Here is a 25,669-nt window from a genome sequence, read left to right as displayed (position 1 = left end):
GTATTTGAATCAATGTAACCAATAGGCAAAGCAGTGAACCTATCACATCTGCTCTGCACATTGCAATGCAAGTAAAACCCAGATCAAAGCATTCAAGAGTAAGAACAAGCATTTGAAGATCCCTTGACACAATCATATTGTAAATAAATATGTTGCCTCAACTCTCTTCCCGGGGTTGGGGACATCCGGATATGATCCCGCAGCACCACATCCCATGGATGAATAAAAAATTCCAATAAATAATGAGTCTGTCCAGAGGTGGACTTTGTTTTAAATATTTTTTCCTGCCTATAGACTTTTCCTGCATGTAATTGTGTGAACTAATTTAGGGGTTGGTTATAACACCCAGCAAACTTCAAGTGGGTGGGTGTTGAATGAATTTGAAGTACATTCGATGTGAAGGATACCAGGCCCAGTAATTTAACTCTTGCATGTCATCTGTATGCAGCCAATCAGCTCTTTGTGTGAGATAGAAAGAGAGCAGCTGTTGGCTGGGATGTTGAAATATGGGCAACCTGAACCTGTCTGCTCCACCTGGCTGCACAAAGGAAATATTTAAGCTTATCTCAAAGAACCTCTGAATCTTCCTGACCTGCTTCATTCTGGTAAAAAGGGCATAGTGGCTTGCTCATTCAGAATCAAAGAATCTTTACAGTGCAGAAGAAGGCCATTTGGTCTATCGAGTCTGCACTGCCTCTCTGAGAGAGCATTCTGCCTACCTAGTCCCACTCCCCTGCTTTACCCATGTAAACTTGCACATTCTTTCTTTTCAGGTAGCAATCCAATTCCCTTTTGAATATGTCGATCGAACCAGCCTCCACTGCAGTCTCAGGAAGTTTATTCCAGACTCCAAACATCCTCTGGGTGAAAAAAAACATCCTCACATTACATCTACTCTTTTTGCCCTTTATTTGAATCTGTGCCTTTTAGTTCTTGATGTACTCCTGAAAGAGAACAATTTCTCACTATTTACCCTGTCCATATTTGGATTATTGTGTCACTGTATGTTTAAGAGGTCATTTTAAGTTATTTTTATTGTGCAGTTTTAAAGATATTTTAATACTGTGTTCGTATTAAAATTTGTTTTAATATACCATATCCCTATTTTGCGTGAAATCACTCCTGGAGCGAGGTATCCTTTCCTCACAGACTTACAAAACTAAAATAAAATCTTAGGGTTTCTGTCCAGTATCCTAGTCACTGTTGGGGTCTTGTCCGGATCATTCTTGTGAATCTCCTCTGTACTCTTTCCAATGCCTTCACATCCTTCCTCAAGTATGGTGCCAGAACTAGACACAGTACTCCAGGTGAGGGCTAACTGGTGTCTTATACAAGTTTACCATTGAGTCATAGAGCTCATAGAGGTATACAACATGAAAACCGGTCCTTCGGCCCAACTTGCCCATGCCGCCCAGTTTTTATCACTAAACTAGTCCCAATTGCCCGCATTTGGCCCATATCCCTTTATACCCTGCTTTCCCATATAACTGTATAAATGCTTTTTAAAAGACAAAATTGCACCCGCCTCTACTCCTGCCCCTGGCAGCTTGTTCCAGACACTTACCACCCTCAGCGTGAAAAAATTGTCCCTGGACCCATTTGTACCTCTCCCCTCTTACCTTAAACCTATGCCTTCTAGTTTTAAGCTCCCCTACCTTTGGGAAAAGATGTTGACTATCTACTTCATCTATGCCCCTCATTATTTTATAGACCTCTATAAGATCATGAACACGAACTCTTTACTTCTGCACTCAATGCCCCTATTAGTAAAACATAGGATACCACATGTTTTATTATCTACCTTTCAACATGGCCTGCCATCTTCAATAACTTATATACAGATACACCAAATTCAACAAGGTGACCCAAATTAACATAAATTTGAGGTCTTGCCCATTTGAGAGAGGTGTGCCCATCACCAAACTGCAGTTTAGCCATTAAAATAGTGGCCAGCAGGATTCAAGTGAGAAAAGGTGTTACGGCTTAATACTCCATTTTAAAGGCACTCTGCTCCATTTACATCAAGCAGGTTGTGTAAAAATTCTCATCCCTAAAGTTAGAATGCTCGAAGTCAAGAACCTGAATACATTGCTGTAATAAGTGTAATGATCTCAAGTGGGGGCCGAAATTCTCTGGCTGTTCACACCAGCGTCCTCACCCGCGGAATTCCCGGCAGTGGGAATTCCCATTGTCAGTTACATCAGCCAAATGCATTGCATGGCACTCACTGACACATTTCCCTCTCTCTTACACGACAACATGACACAAAACCGGTGGCAGCAGAAGTTAGCTGGAGGGAGACAGGTGCGCTTGCGTTTCCCAAACTCCATAGAGGAGTCAATGCTAGTCATTGTTAAAAAGGCCATTGCATAGACCATGTTCAGTGGCAGGGCTGAAATCATTGAAAATGATGGTGTCCTCATACCTAATCATCCTTCTCACATCCCACTTCCCCTTATCAAAAATCTCATTTGAGTTACCTGTTGCAGGTGGTGTAAGCATACACCTCTTACTTTCCCCTCTCCCCTAGTCACATTCTTACCCTCATGCTTTTTTTCTCTCAGACATCCAACTGGCCAGGCAATGAAAGAAAATCAAGAAGAGAGCAATGATGAAGATACACCATCACTTGATTTCACATTCACAGCCATCAGGTCAGAAATACTGATTGACACTGCACCTATCTTAGAGAGGAGATCCGTACATGGCCACAAAAAAAATAGTAAGGTGCAACCAGGCAGTGAGAAGACATGGATGAGGACTTTGAAGAGACAGTGTACAGAAGAAGACAGATGGATATGCACAACACAAGACTTGGTGCTTTGAAACCCTGCCAGAATGCATAGAGAGATCCAGAACCAATGGATTTGCACAAAGCTTGAGACTAACATTTTCAACATGGAAATGATATAGGGCGTGATTCAGTCAAAACATTTCCAAGTGTCATTTTGGGCAAAGGTGTTTTCCCTCGGCTTTACAGGAAGAGCCCCTGGTATCCTGGCACTATCAACCCAGGTGCCCAGGTGCCAGGGGGCATTCTAGAGTACTGCCTGTCCTTTCCCTGGCCACCCGCAGAGATTCACTAGCCTCTGAGACCCCCGAGTGGCCACCATGACTGATCTCGGCTTGTAGATTCTATAACTAACCGGCACCCGGTTGAGGTCTTGCCAGTGTAGCCAGTGACTCCCGGGCACCGGGTGAATATGATGTAGGTATGTTTAAATATACCTTCACAGCTTCACAGCTCCAGGGTCCCAGGTTTGATTCCGGCTTGAGTCACTGTCTGTGCGGAGTCAGCCCATCCTCCCCGTGTGTGCGTGGGTTTCCTCCGGGTGCTCCGGTTTCCTCCCACAGTCCGAAGATGTGCAGGTTAGGTGGATTGGCCATGATAAATTGCCCTTAGTGTCCAAAATTGCCCTTAGTGTTGGGATGATTACTGGGTTATGGGGATAGGCTAGAGGTGTTGACCTTGGGTAGGGTGCTCTTTCCAAGAGCCGGTGCAGACTCAATGGGCTGAATGGCCTCCTTCTGCACTGTAAATTCTAGGATAATCTGAATCAGATTGTGGCAGGTGTCACGGGTCATGTAACTCGCGATTGGCTCGGTACCTGGTGCGAAGCCCAATTTGGGTCTCTCCCGGGATTCACCCGCCAGGCACAACACATTGGCTGAATCGGGCCCACAGGGCGCGATTTTACGGAAAAATTTCTGTTTTCTAGCGAGCAGGAATTGCTGCGAGTACCCGGTGCTCGGCCCAACAAGGTCGGCAACGCTATTCAACGATGTCCACTTCTCGCCCCAAATGACGGCTCACCAGCTGATTCGCCAGGACCGCACTCACCAGCCCCCCGCTAACAAGGTCGAGCAGCACTTAAACTGCAATTGCTCGGCCAATCCCAGCCAGCTCGCAACAATGGCGCTGCGAAGACCAAGATTCAGGGATGCTGACCTGGGGAGGTTACTAGATGTAGTGGAGACCAGGAGAGATGTCCTTTTCCCCTGAGAACCCGGAGGGTGAGCCACTCGACAGTGACCCGCAAAAGGTGCCAACACAGTCCCAGCACCCTGGAGTGAGGTGACACATACCCTGGGAGGGTGGGAAATGAGGGTGGTGGGTGGGTAATGTTGCGATGACCAACCAGGCCACGTCCTAGGTTAAGTCGGCGAGTATGAGGGCCTCCCTGGCCCTCTGGGCTTGCCGTATCCCCACCGATGTCGCCTGTCATGCAGCGTCTGGCTGGGCCTCAGGTTCCTCCCCAGCATCACACTCCTGCCTCGGCTAGTCCGCCGCCTCCTCATAATCATCATCCTCGTCTCCCTCCTCCTCCTCTTCGGTGGCCACATGTTCCTCGCACCAACCTCCATCTTGTCGCCCCGCTGCTGTGTCAGGTTGTGGAGGACAGAGCAGACCACCACAAAGTGGGTAACCCTCTGGGAGGTGTACTAGAGGGCACCACCGGAGCGGTCGAGGCATCGGAACCTCATCTTGAGGAGTCCGATGCACTGCTCAATCAGAGCCCGGGTGGATGCATGGGCCTTGTTGTAGCGAGTCTCCACTTCAGTCTATGGCCTCCGTACTGGTGTCATTAGCCATGTGCTCAGCGGATACCCCTTATCCCCCAAGAGCCAGCCGCCAAGCCTGAGGTACTCCTCGAAAAGGCTGAGGATGACCAACTGCCCCAGGATGTAGCTATCGTGCACAGTCCCCGGGAAGCGTGGACACAAGTGCATTATGTTCATCTGGTGGTCGCACACGAGCTGTATGTTGAGGGAGTAGAACTCCTTTCTGTTCATGTGGGGCACCCCCAGATGGCCCAGTGAACGCAGGGCGACATGCGTGGCATCTATGACCCCTTGGACGTGGGGCACCTCGGCGATAGCAGAGAATCTTGCAGCCTGGGCATCTTGCTGAGCCTGGTCCATGTTACAGCCAGGGAATACAGGGCATTCGTGACCTGCCAAATGCACCTGTGGGTTGTGGTCTGTTGAGATAACGCGCAGATCCCTGCTTGTGCCCTGGAATGATCCCGAGGCATAAATGTTCAGAGCTGCAGTGACTTTGATGGGCACCGGGAGCGGGTGTCCTCTTCCTCCATGTGGTGCCAAGTCCGCAAGGATATGGCACAGGTGTCGCACCGTCTCATTGTTGAGGCGGAGCCTCCTCCTGTGGCACGCTCTGTCCATCATCTGTTCAATGGATCAGTGCTGCCTGTATACCCTGGGCCAGCACGGGACTCCCACTCTGGGTCCCTACCTGTCGTAATGGGTGGCTGGGTCCTCAGGATGTTGGGCGGGGACCTGTACGTGGGCCGCTGCCTCGAGCATCTGCAGATATTGCTGCTTCCGCCTTCTCCAGCATCTGGCTGCATCGTGTAGCACCAGCACCACTAGGGCAACTTCTGCGTCCAACATCCCTGCTGTAGCGTTCAATATCTGTAGGCATTGGGAGAGAGTGTTAGACTGACAAAAAGCGGTGGCTCCCACTCCGGGATCCTCCGATTCCCCACTGATCCCTCCCACCCCCCCGACCCGGAACACCCTGCCCAGGTACTCCTGGACGCAGTGGGCCCCCCTCACCGGGCCCCAGACCCTGTACCCCAGATACCCGCTCACAACGTCCACCAGACCGGGCGTTGGACCCCTCCCCATGGCACTCACCCGCCCTCCTCATTTAATGCCTTTCCCGCTATTCACCAGCCTCGTTCCGCTTGATCGAGAGTGTAATGAGGCAGAAAGATCACGCCCATAGTGTCTAATAGCCAATCTCACCTATTTCATTGCAGCACAAGCAGCAGCAGCACACATCTCAGGCCTGGAGTGGGAATTCAGATTGCCATCTTGCAAGGTCAGGAAGGTCAGGTTACAACAATGTGAAGTCAGACTACAGTGTTCTGCAGGGTGCTACATAAACCCAGTCCTCCAACTGATCACTAAGGTTGCTGAGGTGATGCCCCAGGGTGTCCTCTCTCTGAATGACAGCATTTGTCCTCCCACCACTGCAACTCCATCAGCATCCATGTTGTTACTGTCACCCCCCAGCACTTTCGATATCATGGCATTCCCTCACTATACTGTCCCCAAATGTCAGCCTAGATTATTATGCACTTAGGTCACAGAGTGACCATCTGACGCTGAGCCAAGGTGACACATATAATCAAATAATACAATGCTACTGAAAACGAATCATGTATTGATTGTAATATTTTAATACTCGGAATATGAGACATTGTTGCTAACTTTTGGTTGGTTCAATTGGCTCTGTTTTATAACCTTTGCTCTCGAGTCGCCAGGTATCTTTATGATACCGCGACGAGGTTCAAGTTCAAGTAATAATCGATAACTCAATACACCAATTAGTAAGATTCAAATCAAAGCACATTTATTATACACAGTAAATCGCTACTCATGCATAAACTCTACTTTCTAAGCTATTTCTATCACTAACAGGCCAATACTTAGCTTTGGACTGGCCCACCAAGTCAGGGGAACAAATGGCCTTTCGTTCGGGTTCTGAGTCTGCGGGATTCAAAAGCTGGTATGGACTGGTGCTAGGAACGCCTATCTCGTAGCGAGCGTTGACTTGAGACTTACGTTCTTTGGAGGCAGCTGGACAGGTCACTGTCAAGGGTTGGTTCGCGTTGCTGAGTGACCCTGTCAAGAAGGACAATTTGAACTTGGGGGCTTTACTTTCTAGACCCCAGGGGCTTCCCGCCTTTCGGGGCGGGCCCCGTACCTGGTTTCAAGTGATTGGACTTCGTTCCAATCGCTTGGTTCGATTTCTCCAATACTGGAGCGGTTCCCTGATCGATGGGGGGTCTTTAGGTGTCCGGTAACCTCTTTTGTGTTGGCTCCTGCTGGCGCCGAGGAGTCTAGCTTGGCCTTGTTTATCTCAAATGTTTCGATTGTTCCTGGGGATCGCTCATTAGTATGTAGATGGCTGCTACATTATTATGCAGATGGCTGCTTGTATCGATGCTGTCTGGGCTTTTGCAGAGTCTAATACACAGTAACTTGCACCTGCTAGTTTTTGCCTGTGTTGGCTGAATTTCCCTTCAGCCTTTGCTGTTCTCCATTTTACGTCGGGAATTGGCCAACCCCGGTGGCTACAACATGTCAGTGATAGGAAATGGTGCATTTAAGCATCAGGTATTTCCAACTCAGTTACAGTGGGATTAAATATATAATCCCTCTATCTTATCCAACATTGTGCCTTAGCCCAATTTCAGAAATGCTTTGATTGCTATGATATTCCTATTTTTCATATCACTTGTGACTTTGGTGAACAAAGTTGCCATTAGAGTAAATTTGCTGTTTAGCTGAAATGGTTAGGAATGGGATTGAGAACCCATATTATTTCATGAGCTCTTATGTCTTGCCAGAGAAAGAGAAACTTTCACCCCATCTGTCTGGGCTTGATTAAAGCTTAAAACTCGAGCAATGCCAGGATACGGTGCTTTTTCCCCTGTTGCTATATAAGTAATCCTAAAGACTGGATTAATAATAATCCTGAGGATGTGAGTTCAAATGACATTCAGAAGGCTCAGTTGTATAAACCTGTTACAAAAACTACAAAGCAACTAAGGATGGACTTCATAAATGTCAATGTTTGCTTACGATATCAAACATGGAGGTGTGCGGATGATGCAAATCGCCTACAACATGACATAGATAGTCTAACAGAATGGGCAGACAAGTAACAGATAGAATTTAATACAGAACAGAGTGAGGTGATGCATTTTAGCATAAAAAATAAGGGGCGCGATTCAACGGGACAGCAATAGGGTCCCGTTTCCGGCACATTTAACGGGGTGCTTCTCAGAGCCAGCACCACTAAGAGAGACCCCACTATTCAATGGCACTTTGCTGTATTTTTTGGCCTCGGGGGGAACACCTCATTGAGTCCACACTTACATAATTTCCTGTACTGATGAGCTCATCTCGTCGGTGCAGGAAGGCACCTCGCAGATCAGGGCACCATTTGCAAAGGCCACCCCAAATTTCGACCTCCCTCACAGATCCCTCCACGGCCTCCGGATCCCCTACTGCGTCGAACTTACCTATTACTCCTTGAGCATCTCTCTCACCCCAGCTCTTATGGGCAAGGCACCTCGGGCCCAAACCTGGCGTGGGCAACCTGGCACCTGGGTACCTTAGCACTGCCATACTGGCAGTGCCCTTCCAGCCTAGTGCCTGGAGGCAGTTCTGAAGTGGCAGGCTGGCAGTACCAAGGTGCCCAGGTGCCAGTGGTAGTGCCAGTGTGCCCCTTTGCCCAGACCCCAATATCCTGGGATTCTCTCATGATTTATTAATGTTAACTGTGGGTAAACTATATACAAAACAACAGATGAATAATAATAAGATCAAGCACAAGCAACCTCTCTCCAGCTTCCTCCAGCCAGTCTGAGGGGGTCACCTGAATCCAACATTCACTTATCTACTAGTGTGTCTCCTAGTGGGCAGTGGGTGAATTACAACACAACCATGATATCACTACATCCCCTTTCCTTTGAAGGAATAAATTAATACATTATTATCAGTATGTTTACATGTGCTATCATGGGTATGTGAGTCTAACAGTATTATTTATTTTTAATTATTAAAATTGGTTTAACACAAGAACAGCAAGAATAGAATGTACAAATAGTCCAAATCTACAAATTGAGTCGATCAGGTTTTCTTCTGACTCTGGTTGATCTTCTCAAAGTTCAACCTTGCTGCTCAGAACTTGAAGCTTCAATGTTCTCCATGACATTCTCATGCTCAGATACTGCTGATCAATCTGACACTACAGCTAATGTTGATTCTGACGTAGATTTGTCATCCATCATGTTGTTGTGAAAGTCTTCTCTGGTTGTCAAGAGCGCACAACGACTTCTTCTTAAAACCAACCCATCCTCTGTGTGTGTATTGAAGGAACGAGGTGCTACTTCTTCAAGTACAATGGCTTTTCTCGACCAATTGCCTGAATCTTCTATTCTCATAATGTCATCACTACTCAGAGGTGGTAAAGTCCTAGACACACTATCATAGAACTGCTTTTGTTTTGCTTTAATCTTTTTGCATTTCCTGCAGTACCACTGTATTCTCTTCCTTTTATGCCAAGTATGGAAGTCTGGTATACAATCTTCTATATATGAGTAACTCTGCTGGCGATCAACCATGTGACAATGGTAACATTCTTTAACTCAATAGTGCAAGATATGGATCAGATTGGCTGTCCATTGCTTTCTTCAATAATTGCTTAACAATATATACACCTTTTTCGGCTTTTCCATTGGCTTGAGGGTACAACGGACTCGACGTCACGTGATTGAAATCATATGTGACTGTGAAGTGTTGCTATTCTTTACAGCTAAAACAAGGATCGTTGTCACTCACGGCGATTTGCGGAATTCTGTGTCTAGCAAAAATTGACTTGATACGCAGTATTACACTGCTTGCCGTTATGCTTGACAGTAGAGCCATTTTTCGATAATTTGAAAAATGGTCTATGATCATTAAATAATCTTTCCCTCGAAGCTGAAAGAGATAAATAGTAACTTTCTGCCATGGCGCAGTAGGTAAATTAGATATTTGCATAGGTTCTCTTGTTTGCTTACAACAATGCATCTGGCATGTGTCACAGCTACTGACCATCCTGTCAACATCCTGGTTCAGTAAACAGAATAACAAGCTCCCATTTTCAATCCCTAGGTGTCCTTTATGTATCCTCTTTAGTTCACCCTTGCAAAGAGGTTGAGGTATGACTATAGTGTTCTAACAAAGTACCAGTCCATCAATGATAAAAGCAAATTACTGCAGATGCTGGAATCTGAAACCAGAAGAGAAAATGCTGGGAAACCTCAACAGGTCTGGCAGCATCTGTGGGGAGAGAAGAGAGCTAATGTTTCGAGTCTAGATGACCCTTTGTCAAAGTCCATTAATGATACCGAGCTCAGATCTTATATTGTAGAACTCCATACAGTGACCTCTGGGCAAGTGTGGGTTGATATTCCCCATCACCTCTTGAAGAGTTTGATCCTTCCTAGCCTCTTCTCGGATCTCACATAGTTTTGTATCTGGTACTGGTAGTAATGTGGAAATAAGATTGACACGCAGATCGACATCTTCAGTAATTTCACTGCTAATACTTTGTATCGGCGCACTCGATAATGCATCTGCTAAGAACAAATATTTGCCTGCCGTGAAGATGAGATTGAAGTCAAAGCGATGTAACTTCATCATCAATCTCTGAATGCGCAGAGATATCTGGTTGAGATTTATTTTGATGATGTTAACCAAAGGACGATGATCTGTCTCAACTGTGAAAGTTGGAAGCCCACAGACGTAGTCATATAATTTCTCCAAGCCTACAACTAAACGCAAGCATTCTTTTTTGATTTGAACGTACCTCTGCCCTGTTGGCGTCATGGATCGTGATGCATACGCGACTGGTTTCCAATCGTCATGCTCCAGTTGCAGAAGAATTGCTTCTCGATCATCTTTTGGCGCATCTGTTGACACTTTAATCTGCTTAGATGGATCAAAAAATGTGAGAATGTGTGGTGGTTAGTGAAGTCTTGAGCTTCTTCCACTCTTGCTCGTGTTGCTCAGTCCAAGTGAAATCCGTTGTCTTGTGCAGGAGATCACGTAGATGTGTTTTTGCTGAATGAATTTTCCTATAAAATTGGTCATACCCGTCACTCTTAAGATGGCTTTCTTGTCATGTGTTTTGGCATGTTGCGAATTGATTGGATTTTGTCCTTGTCAGGTTCAATGCCATGCGATGAGAGATTATCACCTAGGAATGTGACTTCACTTTTGCTTGTTGAGCTTCAGCCCATTTCTCCTGATGCTCGTTAGAACTTTAAGCAACCTTGTATTGTTCTCTTCTATGGTTGAACCACAAACGATGATATCATCCACGTACACACGTTCCCTTCGATGCCTTTGAATTATGTGCTCCATAGCATGGTGAAAGATTTCTGATGCCGGAATCATGCCAATCGTACCAGCCTCCCCGAACAGGTGCCGGAATGTGGCGACTAGGGGCTTTTCACAGCAACTTCATTTGAAGCCTACTTGTGACAATAAGCGCTTTTCATTTCTTTTCAGTTTGCATTTTTTTAAGTGCTGGAGAATTTTTTTATGTCTCCAAAAAATTATTCTTCTCTGTTATCGTTCCAACAAACAATGATGTTTCATCACTCGAGACTGTGAGCTGGATTCTCCGCACCGCGACGCTAAAATCGCAATCGGCGTCAGGGTAGAGAATCCGTTTTGCCGCACAAAATCGGGAGCGGCACCCGTTCTTCAATTCTCCCCCCACAAAAATCGGCGCACTCATGGAGTACCCCGCGCCAATTATCCACCACCTCGGGCCTTTGCCTGAGGCCTGCCCTGCAATGCTCTGTTGCCAACCGGCTGAATTTCCGACAGCATGGACCTCTCATGGTCCCACCATCCAGGATCCTCATGTGCCGGCTGCGGACTCAGTCCAGGGCCGCCACAGTCGTGGGAGGGCCAATCAGAGGGCAGGGGGGGCTTCATTCGGGACTGGGAGCTATGTGTGCGGGCGATCAGTGGCGCGGTGGCCTCTGACCCGGAAGTGCTGGGGGCCATATTAGCAGCTGGAACTGCGAGCTCTACGACAGTTGCCTGCTAGCCCCCTGCAAGAAGGTGAATCTGTGGCCTTTTGATGACAGTTTTCCTGGCGTAAAAAAACACAATTTTCACGACGGCGTGGGGACTTAGTCCCAAAAACTGTATCTTCCACTGTGCTGACTGATTTTGGGTTGAGCTTAGAGTAACAATTCTGAGCAAAGTGATTTTTTTCCTTTGCATCTGGAACAAAACTTGCCAAACGCTGGACACTGCCTTAAGTTGTGCCTTTGACCACATCTTTTACACAGGAATACATCATCCTGACCTTTAACTTGTATGTTGGTGTGCGAGGAGCTGCTGGATCTTTCCCGCATTTTTTTGGACGTTTCCCACCTTTTTGGACAAAGGGTGGCAACCGGAGTGCTTTCCACCAAGTAGACGGCGCCATTACTGAGAAACATTTTGGAATGCTGTGCTGCTAGCTCGTGAACCTGACAAATCTTAACTGTTTATTCCAAAGACAGCTCCAATTCCCTCAGCAACCGTCCCCTCAGTTTATTTTCATTCACACCAAACACAATCTGGTCGCGAATCATGGAAGATTCCACTGCAGAAGAATTACAGGTTTTAGCTTCTAACTTTAAATCAGTGATGAAATGATCTATGGACTCCCCTGTCTTCTGTAAACATGATTTAAACATATAGCGTTCATAAATTTCATTCTTTCTCGGGCTCCAAAGTGCATCAAATCTTTGAATTACTTCGTTAAAATTTTTACTATCTTAATCACTTGCAAATTTAAATATATTCAACACAGCAATTGCTTCTGGCCCTACCACTGTTAGGAGCACCGCCACCGTACGTGAATCTGATTGGTGTTCTAAATTTACTGCAGTAAGAAACAGATTAAATTGTTGTTTAAGCACACACCAGTTGCCGTCCAGATTACCATGAAATCTAACACTCATTGGTGGCTTCAAGGACTCCATTCTTGCAGTCTGCAAAATCTTCAATCTTTGTGGACCTCGTGACAAGCTTGTTTTTTTTCTCAGTGTTTAATACCATCCAACCTTAGTACCATGTAATGTTCTTGTCGGGTGGCCTGATTTATATTACAAGAACACTTGTAGCTAAATCTATAAATGATTTATTAACATTAACTGTCGGTAAATTATATACAAAACAGCAGATGAATAACAGTAAGATCAAGCACAAGTAACCTCTCTCCAGATTCCGCCAGCCATTCTGAGGGGTCACCTGACTCTAACATTCACTTATCTACTAGTGTGACTCCTAGTGGTCAGTCAGTGAATTACAACACAACCATGATATCACTACAGATAGATTGGAAAAGGTGGGACTGTTTTCCTTGGAAGGTCGAAATGATATTTGATCGAGTTATTCAAAATCAAGAGGGGTCTGGATAGAATAGATAAGGAGAAACTATGACCATGAATGGAAAGAACAAGAGGGTACAGATTTAAGGTAATTGGCAACATGAGGAAAACCCTTTTCATGCAGTAAATGGTGAGGGTCTGGAATGCACTGCCTGAGAATGTGGTGGATACCAGCTCAAACAAGGCTTTTAAGAAGGAATTTGGTTATTATCTGAAAAGGATGAATGTGCAGAATGTTGCTAACTTTTGGTTGGTTCAATTGGCTCTCTTTTATAACCTTTGCTCTAGAGTCGCCAGGTATCTTTATGATACCGCCACGAGGTTCAACTTCAAGTAATGATCAATAACTCAACACATCAATTAGTAAGATTCAAATCAATACACATTTATTATACACAGTAAATCGCTACTCATGCATAAACTCTACTTTCTAGGCTATTTCTATCACTAACAGGCCTATACTTAGCTTTGGACTGGCCCACCAGGTCAGGGGAACAAATGGCCTTTCATTCGGGTTCTGAAACTGCGGGATTCAAAACCTGGTAAGGACTGATCACTAGGAGCACCTATTTCATAGCGAGCGTTGACTTGAGACTTACTTCTTTGGAGGCAGCTGGACAGGTCACTGTCAAGGGTTGCTTCACGTTGCTGAGTGACCCTGTCAAGAAGGACGATTTGAACTTGGGGGCTTTACTTTATAGTCCCCAGGGGCTTCCTGCCTTTCGGGGCGGACCCCGTACCTGGTTTCAAGTGATTGGACTTCGTTCCAATCGCTTGGTTCGATTTCTCCAATACTGGAGCTGTTCGCTGATCGTTGGGAGGTCTTTAAGTGTCCGTTAACCTCTTTTGTGTTGGCTCCTGCTGGCGCCGAGGAGTCTGGCTTGGCTTTGTTTACCTTAAATGTTTCGATTGTACCCGGGGATCGCTCATTATTATGTAGAGGTTGCTACATTACTATGCAGATGGCTGCTTGTATCGATGCTATCTGGGTTTCTGCAGAGTCTAATACACAGTAAACTTGCACCTGCTAGTTTTTGCCTGTGTTGGCTGAATTTCCCTTCAGCCTTTGCGTTTCTCCATTTTAAGTCGGGAAGTGGCCAGCTCAGGTGGCGACACACCCTCCTTGTGATCCGAATGCGAAGCGTGAAGGATCACATAACTGCATTGTCTTCATTCCCTGACCTGGCGAGCACTCTTCTATGGCCTCTACACTGACCATAACTATGCAAGAAAATTTTTAACTAACAATCTAAGTGGGGCTATGTCAAAACAGGGACATGAATTACAAAATGTTTAAAAACGGTACCTCTAACTATCCTCAATAAACTACACTCACTCAATCATTCAATCATATTAACTTCTTAAACAATACAAACAAAATCATAGCAGCATTATACACATTTTTCCTGGCTTGGCAGTCAAGCTCAGGATTGTACAATCGCTCATGAAACACATTTCTTTATTCAAAAAAAGAACGCAAACTAATGTTCTTTATTATAGATCATGGGGGTTGGGGATCTGATCGTAACCAAAAATAGGGGATCTTATCCTATATACCGGGGTGCAAGCGCGGTAGGCTCTCCTTCGCCATTTCTTCAGACGAATAGTCTGCACGATGCAGCAGAGTATCGCCAACACTAGTAGGGATTCTATCAAGTAGGACAGGGAGTACCAGGTTATAAACCTGCCATACCAAGATGGTGTGGTATTGCTTGTGACTGGGCTCTGGGTACTATGGGGAAGTGAATCATTAACGGCTGCAGGGGGGGGGGGGGTTGGGGGTTCACGTTCGTGCGCAACCACATGTTCAGTGGGTGATGAGCAACACGGAGGATGTCCTCATGGTTCTTCTTCTTTCTCTTCTCTTCTCTTCTTTTCTGTTCCTGGAGCTTCTGGAGTTCTGTGGGGACGGAATCGGGGTTGTAATCGTAGGTCGGTGGTCGGTGTTGGGGTTTATTGAGGAATGTGATGAGGAAGGGATCACTCAAATCATGGTCAGATTCACTGGATGTGGGTCCTGTTGCATGGGGATAGTAGGGAGGCGTGGTGTGGCTGCTTTCTGAGTCACAGTCGCTGTCTCTGCTGCTGCTGTCTGTGGGCATGCCGGGGCGGAGTCTAGATGTCAGGGGTGGCGTCGTGGTTGAGTCCGTGGCTGGGCTGGACGTGTTGGGGGAGGGTAGGATTACGTTGGCTGTGGGCGGGGCGTGGTCTGCTGCGTCGAGCATGACGTGATGTGCGTGGTTCGACTGTGGTCCATATGCCTTAAGCTGCTTGATATGGAACCACGCAGTCTTTCCGTTGGGGAACTTTATTTTGTACACAGGGGCTTACTTTGTCCACAATGGAGTACGGACCCGAATATTTAGGTGACAGGAATGTGCTGGGGTTGTATATGGAGAGCATGACTTGCTGTCCTACACTGAACTCAGTCGCATGTACTGTCTTATCGAAACAGGCCTTGCTCTGTTTCTTTCGTGTGCCTAATCGTACCGCGGCTGCTAGCTGAGCCGTTTTAACATTCTCTACCAGTTGTTCTACTGCTTTCTCGTGTGTGAGGGCCGTCACTTCGGGGCTGGTCAAATCTAAGCCCAATAAAAATTCTCTGCCTTTCATGGGGCGTCCAGTCATGAGAGTGTGTGGGGTGTAACCTATAGATGTTGAAACCATATTTCGCGAAAACATCAGCGCAAAAGGGAGGACTGAATCCCAAGAGGTGTTGTTTTGCTGTACCATTTTTCGGAGGGTAGCTTTTAGGGTCAGATTCATGCGCTCCTGATACCACTTGACTGGGGGTGGTAAGCGATGTGGAATTTTTGGGTAATGCCAAATATCGTGAGGACGTTCTTCATGACACGTCCCGTAAAATAGGAACCTTGGTCGGATTAAATGCTGCGGGGGAGTCCCCATCTCGTAAAGGTGTGGTGGGTTAGGACTTTGGCTGTGGTCTTTGCCGTGTTCGTTCTGGATGGGAATGCCTCTACCCATTTTGTAAACGTGTCCATCACCACGAGTACATATTTATAACCATTCCTGCAAGGGGGCAATGATCCTATAAAATCAATCTGGAGGTTAGTCCAGGGGCCGTTAACGGGGCGGGTGTAGCTAAGTTGAGCTTTCTTGGCGTATCTGTCCGGATTGATCTGGGCAAAGATAAGGCAATTCTCAACGTAGTGAGTTACGTCTTCTTTTAAATTCGGCCACCAACAGAGCTGCCTGAGGTGGGCTGTAGTGGGATCAATTCCCTGATGTCCATGACCATCATGGAACAAACAAATGAGCTGATTCCTGTCCTGCTCAGGAACCACATAAAGGGTGTCTTTTAACACAATACCGTCATGTGTGGTCAAAGCATTTTAAAATCTATCTTAGGGTGCTGGGAATCGTCCTTTTAAAATCACCCTGTGATTGCTGTCCTGCTTCTGGGCCTGTACTAAATCCACAACATTAGTCTGCGAGACCTGAACTGCATTCACTGGTGCGCTCTCGGGGGGCGTCCAAACATATCCATGCCTGGAACCTGCTTTTGCCAGTGCGTCGGCCTTTACATTTCCAGGGGGGGGGGGGGGGGGGGGGGCGGGGGGGGGGGGCAATGATGACTACGAGCTTTCACTATTCCAAAGGTCCTGCCCTGCGCTTTTTCTAAAATATGACGGAGCAATGGGGCTGAGGGGAGGGGATTTCCGTCTGCGGAAACAAATCCTCTTGCTTTCCACAGGGGTAGGAACTCTATAAGGCTGTTGCAGACATAGAGGCTGTCCGAGTATATGTCTGCTGGGCTGGGGAAGAGATCTGGGTGTTCTACAATGTACGCCATGGCTGCTAGCTCTGACGCCTGCGCGCCTAAGTGTCCTGGAAGTTTTATTGCGATTTCTTCTAGGGCGTGTCCCTGCGCGTCTTCGACATAAATGCCGCATCCTGTTATGCGCTTCCCTTCTAATATTGTGGAAGATCCATCCACATAGATTCTTATGGGTTCGCGCGTGTCTGTGTGCTTGGGGCTCTGGGTTGAACTACCTATCTTTCTGGGGGGGGGGGGGTTTGCAATAAAGTGGCCTGTGTTGTGGTGTGGTGAGATGATTTCACATTCATGGGAGGTGCCTGGGTACTGAAGGTTATCGGGTAAGAAAGTGTAGGTCTTGGTCCTTTTAACAGTGATGTCCCGTCCCTGCAAAAGAAGGGTCCATCTGGCTGCTCTTATTTGACTGACTGTACCATCCTTAAGTCGTCCGTCCAGTAAAAGTTGGGTGGGGGTGTGTTCCGTCAGGATTGTGATGGGGTTCAGTCCGGTTATGGAAGAAAAATACTGAACTGCCCAAAAAACTGCGAGCTGGTGCCTTTCACAGGCTGAAAATCCCTGCTCCACAGCATCTAAAACTCTGGAGGCGTAAGCCACGGGCCTTAACTGTTCGTGCCGTTCCTGAAGGAGCACGGCCAAAAGGGTGCGGTCTGTGCTTGCTACCTCTATCGTATAGGGGGAAAGCGGGTCTGGAACGTGTAGTGCGGGGGCTGCTATGAGGGCTCTTTTCAAAGAGTCCACAGAATCCGTATGCTGCGGAAGTCATTCCCAGGGGGCTCCTTTCTTTAGGAGGTCTGAGAGGGGTGCTGCCTTGCTGGCGAAACCGTCAATGTGGTTTCGGCAGTAGCCAACCAGTCCTAAAAACGACCGGAGGGCTGAAACATTCTAGGGAAGGGGCAATTTGGCAATCGAGTCAATCCATTTATGCTCGATATCGCGTTTACCATGTGTGATAATTGTACCCAAATATATCACCTTGCTTTCCAAAATCTGGGCCTTTTGGGGGTTTACTTTACAACCAATTTCTTGTAGGATTGCTAGGAGTTCGGATAGAAGCTCGATGTGCTCTGCCTTGGTGTCTGTCTGCAGTAATAGGTCGTCCACATACTGGACCAGACATTCGGGGCGAAAAAACTTTGACAAACCATTTGCCAACTGTCGGTGGAAAATGGAGGGGGAGTTGTGGAATCCTTGTGGAAGGCATGTCCACGAGTACTGCTGATTTTTAAAAGTGAAGGCAAATTTGTATTGGCACGCTTTTGCCAATGGAATGGACCAGAATCCATTACTGACGTCCAAAACCGTAAAGTATCGTGAGTTGAGTCCCTGTTTGAGCATGGTCTCGGGACTTGTGGCTACCGTGGGGCTGCTGCGGGGGTGACTTTGTTGAGTTCCCGGTAATCGATGGTCAGTCGCCATGATCCATCAGGCTTTCTCACTGGCCAAATCGGGGCATTATTAGTGGAGGCTACTAATCTAAGTACGCCCTGCTTTAATAAGCTGTTGATAACTTTTGCAATTTCTCCCTCTGCCTCTTGGGGAAATCCATATTGCTTTTGGGGTCTAGGGTCAGGTCCTGTGATTTGTACTGAACCAGTCATCCGGCCACAGTCGTGTTTGTGGGTCGCGAATGCTGTCCTGTTCTTTTGTAAAACTGCCCTAACCTGCTTGTCCGTGCTAATCGTGGTGAGGTCAAACCAAAATTCGCCTACTGCGCTAATCTTGTTTGCATATTCTCCTATTGTGAGCGTTGCGGGGGCTCTTGCAGATTTTGCCATTCTCCAGACACATTGATTGACTGGATCAAAGGATAGGTTGTGGGAATTCATAAAATCTATGCCTAAAATGTGTTCTGCTGTGTGGGGTAGATCGACTAAAACTATGGGGTGCTTGGTGGTGATGTTGCCGATTTGAATGGGTACGGGGGCTGTGATGTGTCCCTGCTGTGAGTGGCCTGTAAAGCCGCTGAGGGTGATGGTGGCTGTAGTGTGCCACGTGTCCTTTTGAAACATGGTGGAGGAATTGATTGTGGTGCGGGACCCTCCTGTGTCCCAGAGAAACTCCTTGGGCTGTCCCCGTATTTTTGCTGCAACTACTGGTCGGCCGGACCTATCCCAAAGGGTGTCGCAGACGCAACTGGGGGAGCCCGAACACCGTCAGTCCATTCCGTTCAGGTCCGTCTGATCTGAACGGGTGCTAACGCTATGTATTGGCTGTGTCCTATTCTTATTCAGAGTGCCTGCCTGCTGGGCTCTCTGTGGCTTTCGTGGGCATTGCATTCTCTTGCAAAGTGTCCTAACTGTCCACAGTTGTAACACTCCTGTGGCTTTTGTGGGGGGCTGTTCCTGCCTTCATTTACCCATGCGGGGTTCTGGTGTGCCTTAACTGTGTGTATGTCTGCTTCTGCCTGCTGTTCTTCGGGATTTTTATTTGTGGGTTTGTTATGAACAGATTGCTCCCAGGTGCGGGACAATCATTTTACAACCCATTTCTCATTATGAGCCTCCTCTGAGGGATCATAATTGGCACAAGCTTTTTGTCCTGTTTCTGTGGCATGGGAGATAAGGGTGCGGGTCCATTTGGCCATGTTGTCTGGGGACAAATGGGCGCAGTCTAAGTCTCCGAAACCTGCTGCGAAATGGATCCACAAGCGTCCAGCAAACGCTGTGGAGTGGTCGGTTTTCTTTTGCCTGCACTTATTGAGGCCTTCTACGGAGTCAGCCCTGTTATACCCGATCACGTCCAGGATCGCGGTATGCCTTTCTGCAAGGGTGCCTCCTCCTACATTCTGTGGGTCGGGAAGGGCTGCTACGACCGAAGGGTCTAAACTCAAAGCTGTGAGCTTTACTTGCTCTTGCTCATCCAGGCCGTACATGGTAGTCTGCTGTTTTACTCTGGCAAAGAAGTGGTGGGGGTCTGGGGTGGGGAGGAACGGTTTGATTTTATCGCACGCGTCCTGTAATTGGGTCACTGTTAAGGGGGTGGTGTACAGAAATTCCGTGTCGTCCGATGTGGCTGTGCGGTGGGTGGTGACTGGGTTCATTGGAGCCTGAACTATCTGCTCTGTGGGGGGTTGGGGCGCTTTTCTCTTCTGGGGCTTTCCCTGCGCACATGTTCCCTGAACATATCTCTGCGCTGTCTCATTCAATTCTTCCCAATCAGGGCCGTCTTCCTCATCTAGCTGTGATCCAAAGGTTTCCTGGAATCCTTTTTGAACTGAAAGCAGAGATTGCAGTTCTGCAATCTGCTTCCGGCACTTTGCGTGATCTAATGAGCTTTGTCTTTGCTCCATGGTGGCAGCATGGAGTGCTCATAACACTGCCTTCAGGTCACTACACTGCCTCTGAAATGCCTCTACCTGCTTCTCGGTTTCCTCTCGTACCAGGACTGCTCGTTGCATGTACTTATAGGCTTTTCGTACTGGGATTGGAAGCTGCTTAAGTGCACCAGACAAGACTGGTGTGCCCTCTTGGCATCATCCACCTCTCCGTCCTTTGCTGCTAACTTCCTCCTTAATTCTACATTCTCTTTCACTACCTCACTGACATCGACCTTGCTCATTCAATGTATGCCTTCTATCTCTTTTCGGAGCATTCTAACGACCTCCTCTGTGCCTCGCAATTGTGCCAAACAGGACACGATTGCCATCGGCTTGCGAGCTTTTCCCAAGCTCTTCTTGTGAATCTCGCTCAGGTTCTCCCACCAAGGATGTCCTATACCACTAGGACCTGTTTCCTCATTTTCACAGAATTCGCTCCAAAGGGGCCATTCTTTCCCTTTGAGGTACTTTCTGATTTCCTCTTCCCCAACGGGACACTGTCCTACTCTACTGCTGGTCGCTGCGACTACAAATTCCTCGGGGTTCATGAGGCTTTGCATTGCCTGCATTGCCATCCTTCCTCTCTAAATGCTTCTCTTGAAATATGGAACAAGGGGTATTAAGGCGGTGCTGCAATTACGGGTATGGCTTTCGCTATTTTCCGGAATACAAACTCCCGACAGTTTTGTCGCAACAAAAAATCTATCAGTTTACCTTATCACCCTGTTAGTTACGCATGCATTAACACACTTTCGAATTATGAGGATTGATCAGAACTGCTTGAACACTTGTGGTTTTTCTGTTCCCGATTGGATTTCTAATTCAAATTTTGTGTTCTCCCGGAGTGGTTAAGCCACTTCTAGATCGGGTCCCGTCAGGATGTCGCCAGTGATATGATGTTGCTAACGTTTGGTTGGTTCAATTGGCTCTGTTTTATAACCTTTGCACTAGAGTCGCCAGGTATCGTTATGATACCGCCACGAGGTTCAGGTTCAAGTAATGATCAATAACTGAACACACCAATTAGTAAGATTCAAATCAATACATAGACTCATAGAATTTACACTGCAGAAGGAGGCCATTTGGCCCATCGAGTCTGCACCGGCTCTTGGAACGAGCAGTCTACCCAAGGTCAACACCTCCACCCTATCCCCATAACCCAGTAACCCCACCCAACACTAAGGGCAATTTTAGACACTAAGGGCAATTTATCATGGCCAATCCACCTAACCTGCACATCTTTGGACTGTGGGAGGAAACCGGAGCACCCGGAGGAAACCCACGCACACACGGGGTGGATGTGCAGACTCCGCACAGACAGTGACCCAAGCCGGAATTGAACCTGGGGCCCTGGAGCTGTGAAGCAATTGTGCTATCCACAATGCTACCGTGCTGCCCTACACATTTATTATACACAGTAAATCGCTACCCATGCATAAGCTCTACTTTCTAGGCTATTTCTATCACTAACAGGCCTATACTTAGCTTTGGACTGGCCCACCAGGTCAGGGGAACAAATGGCCTTTCGTTCGATTCTGAAACTGCAGGATTCAAAAGCTGGTAAGGACTGGTCGCTAGGAGCGCCTATCTCGTAGCGAGCATTGACTTGAGACTTACTTCTTTGAAGACAGCTGGACAGGTCACTGTCAAGGGTTGGTTCGCATTGCTGAGTGACCCTGTCAAGAAGGACGATGTGAACTTGGGGGCTTTACTTTATAGTCCCCAGGGGCTTCCCGCCTTTCGGGGCGGACCCCGTACCTGGTTTCAAGTGATTGGACTTCGTTCCAATCGCTTGGTTCGATTTCACCAATACTGGAGCTGTTCCCTGATCGTTGGGTAGTCTTTAAGTGTTCATTAACCTCTTTTGTGTTGGCTCTTGCTGGCGCTGAGGAATCTGGCTTGGCTTTGTTTATCTTAAATTTTTCGATTGTACTCGGGGATCGCTCATTATTATGTAGATGGCTGCTACATTATTATGCAGATGGCTGATTGTATCGATGCTGTCTGGGTTTCTGCAGTCTCATACACAGTAAACTTGCACCTGCTAGTTTTTTGCCTGTGTTGGCTGAATTCCCCTTCAGCCTTTGCGGTTCTCCATTTTAAGTTGGGAAGTGGCCAACTCAGGTGGCTACAAGGGCTACAGAGTGAAAAGGGTGGTGGAGTGGCACAAGGTGAATTGCTCTTACACCAAGCCAGCACAAGCATAATGGGCTGAATAGTCTCCTTCTTTGCTGTAACAATTCTATGCTTCTGTGATTCTGAGTGGTAATGTCATGAAACTTGCTGCCCATGAGGATGGTGCTTGTTAGGTGAAATGGACATTCTGAATTCTCCCGCTGTGTACCTGAACAAAGGGAATTTTCACAGTAACTTCATTGCAGTGTTAATGTAAGCCTACTTGTGACAATAATAAAGATTATTATATGGTAGCAGCAGAAACACTCAATGATTTCAAAAGAAATTGGATAGGCATTGGAAGGAAATAAACCTCCAGGCTTACAGGGACACGCAGGGGAATGAAACTGACTGGATTATTCCCTAGTGACCCTAATGAGACAAATTACCTCCTCTTGTGCCGTAAATGGCTCCATGACTCTATGGCTCCATAACCATTCCAAAAAGAAACAAACAAAGTTAAGATGTAGTGAATCTTAATTTATATTATATACATTAACATAACAATGTTCAGCAATTTTACAAATGCTATTTACCATGCAAAATGTAACATTACGTTCTATAGTCTCTCCTTCCTTCCCTATGTACGTTATGCATTGTCTGTATAGCATGCAAGAAACAACACTTTTCACTGTGTACTATTACATGTGACAATAATAAATCAAATAAAATAAAATGAGGGATTAACTTCATTCTCCAACAACCAAACACGTGCATTTATAAGAGACGTTATACTACTGTGTGTTCCACCTACTTTCAATCTCTTTTATTTTCATTTCCCATGGAATACAAGCAGTTTTGAAGTTCTCAAAGTCACGCTGAAATTTCATCCATTTCTGAAAGTAAAAATGCAAGATATATAGCCATTAGAAACGAGAGTTCTAATTTTCTGGCAATTAAAAAATACTCTATTTTTAATTATCTAAATAGGTAGCCTATTCCCAGACTAGTGCCATTTTTGAATCAAAAATGAAAATGCTGGAAATATTCTGGGGGTCTGGCAGCATCTTTAGAGAGAGAAACATAGTTTGCATTTCAGGTAGATGACCTATAAGACCATAAGACCATAAGGCATAGGAGCAGAAGTAAGGCCATTCGGCCCATCGAGTCCACTCCACCATTCAATCATGGCTGATTTCAACTCCATTTACCCGCTCTCTCTCCATAGCCCTTAATTCCTCGAGAAATCAAGAATTTATCAACTTCTGTCTTAAAGACACTCAACGTCCTGGCCTCCACCGCCCTCTGTGGCAATGAATTCCACAGACCCACCACTCTCTGGCTGAAGAAATTTCTCCTCATCTCTGTTCTAAAGTGACTCCCTTTTATTCTAAGGCTGTGCCCCCGGGTCCTAGTCTCCCCTGCTAATGGAAACAACTTCCATACATCCACCCTATCTAAGCCATTCATTATCTTGTAAGTTTCTATTAGCTCTCCCCTCAACCTCCTAAACTCCAATGAATATAATCCCAGGATCCTCAGACGTTCATCGTATGTTAGGCCTACCATTCCTGGGATCATCTGTGTGAATCTCCGCTGGACCCACTCCAGTGCCAGTATGTCCTTCCTGAGGTGTGGGGCCCAAAATTGCTCACAGTATTCTAAATGGGGCCTAACTAATGCTTTATAAAGCTTCAGAAGTACATCCCTGCTTTTATATTCCAAGCCTCTTGAGATGAATGACAACATTGCATTTGCTTTCTTAATTACGGACTCAACCTGCAAGTTTACCTTTAGAGAATCCTGGACTAGGACTCCCAAGTCCCTTTGCACTTCAGCATTATGAATTTTGTCACCGTTTATAAAATAGTCCATGCCTCTATTCTTTTTTCCAAAGTGCAAGACCTCGCACTTGCCCACGTTGAATTTCATCAGCCATTTCTTGGACCACTCTCCTAAACTGTCTAAATCTTTCTGCAGCCTCCCCACCTCCACCATACTACCTGCCCCTCCACCTATCTTTGTATCATCGGCAAACTTAGCCAGAATGCCCCCAGTCCCTTCATCTATATCGTTAATATATAAAGAGAACAGCTGTGGCCTCAACACTGAACCCTGCGGGACACCACTCGTCACCGGTTGCCATTCCCAAAACTCTGCCTTCTGCCTGACAGCCAATCGTCAATCCATGTTAGTACCTTGCCTCGAATACCATGGGCCCTTATTTTACTCAGCAGTCTCCCGTGAGGCACCTTATCAAAGGCCTTTTGGAAGTCAAGATAAATAACATCCATTGGCTCTCCTTGGTCTAACCTATTTGTTATCTCTTCAAAGAACTCTAACAGGTTTGTCAGGCACGACCTCCCCTTACTAAATCCATGCTGACTTGTCCTAATCTGACGCTGCACTTCCAAGAATTTAGAAATCTCATCCTTAACAATGGATTCTAGAATCTTGCCAACAACCGAGGTTAGGCTAATTGGCCTATAATTTTCCATCTTTTTCCTTGTTCCCTTCTTGAACAGGGGGGTTACAACAGCGATTTTCTAATCCTCTGGGACTTTCCCTGACTCCAGAGACTTTTGAAAGATCATAACTAATGCCTCCACTATTTCTTCAGCTATCTCCTTTAGAACTGTAGGATGTAGCCCATCTGGGCCCGGAGATTTATCAATTTTTAGACCTCTTAGTTTCTCTAGCACTTTCTCCTTTGTGATGGCTACCATAGTCAACTCTGCCCCCTGACTCTTTTGAATTGTTGGGATATTACTCATGTCTTCTACTGTGAAGACTGACGCAAAGTAGTTATTTAGTTCCTCAGCTATTTCCTGGTCTCCCATCACTAGATTACCAGCATCATTTTGTAGCGGCCCAATGTCTACTTTTGCCTCCCGTTTGTTTTTGATGTATTTAAAGAAACTTTCACTATCATTCCTAATGTTACTGGCTAGCCTACCTTCATATTTGATCCTCTCTTTCCTTATTCAGGGGCTGTTTAGCACAGGGTTAAGTCACTGGCTTTGAAAGCAAACCAAGGCAAGCCAGCAACACGGTTCAATTCCTGTATCAGCCTCCCCGAACAGGTGCTGGAATGTGGCGACTAGGGGCTTTTCACAGTAACTTCATTTGAAGCCTACTTGTGACAATAAGCCATTTTCATTTTCATTCCTGTTTGTTTTTGTAGCCTTCCCAATCTTCTGACTTCCCACTACTGTTGGCCACATTATAGGCTTTCTCTTTTGCTTTGATGCATCCCTAACTTCCTTTGTCAGCCATGGCTGCCTAATCCCCCCTCTGATAACCTTTCTTTTCTTTGGGATGAACCTCTGTACTGTGTCCTCAATTACTCCCAGAAACTCCTGCCATTGCTGTTCTACTGTATTTCCCACTAGGCTCTGCTCCCAGTCGATTTTCGTCAGTTCCTCCCTCATGCTCCTGTAGTTACCTTTATTTAACTGT

General features: G+C 46.4%; 1 protein-coding gene across 1 annotated transcript in view; it reads right to left on the bottom strand.

Moving 5' to 3' along the window:
• Positions 1-25,669, bottom strand: part of tmc1 (transmembrane channel-like 1) — a 153,100-nt gene that overhangs the window by 87,513 nt on the left and 39,918 nt on the right. Inside the window, exon 6 of the mRNA XM_072517636.1 lies at positions 23,025-23,106. Coding sequence (XP_072373737.1) covers positions 23,025-23,106 — 82 coding nt within the window. The remainder of the gene's footprint in view (positions 1-23,024; positions 23,107-25,669) is intronic.

The sequence above is a fragment of the Scyliorhinus torazame genome, chromosome 9, assembly GCF_047496885.1.
Source record: "Scyliorhinus torazame isolate Kashiwa2021f chromosome 9, sScyTor2.1, whole genome shotgun sequence".
Lineage (NCBI taxonomy): Eukaryota > Metazoa > Chordata > Chondrichthyes > Carcharhiniformes > Scyliorhinidae > Scyliorhinus > Scyliorhinus torazame.
Note: the sequence above shows the minus strand (reverse complement) of the source record. Positions and strands in the feature narration are given on the sequence as shown.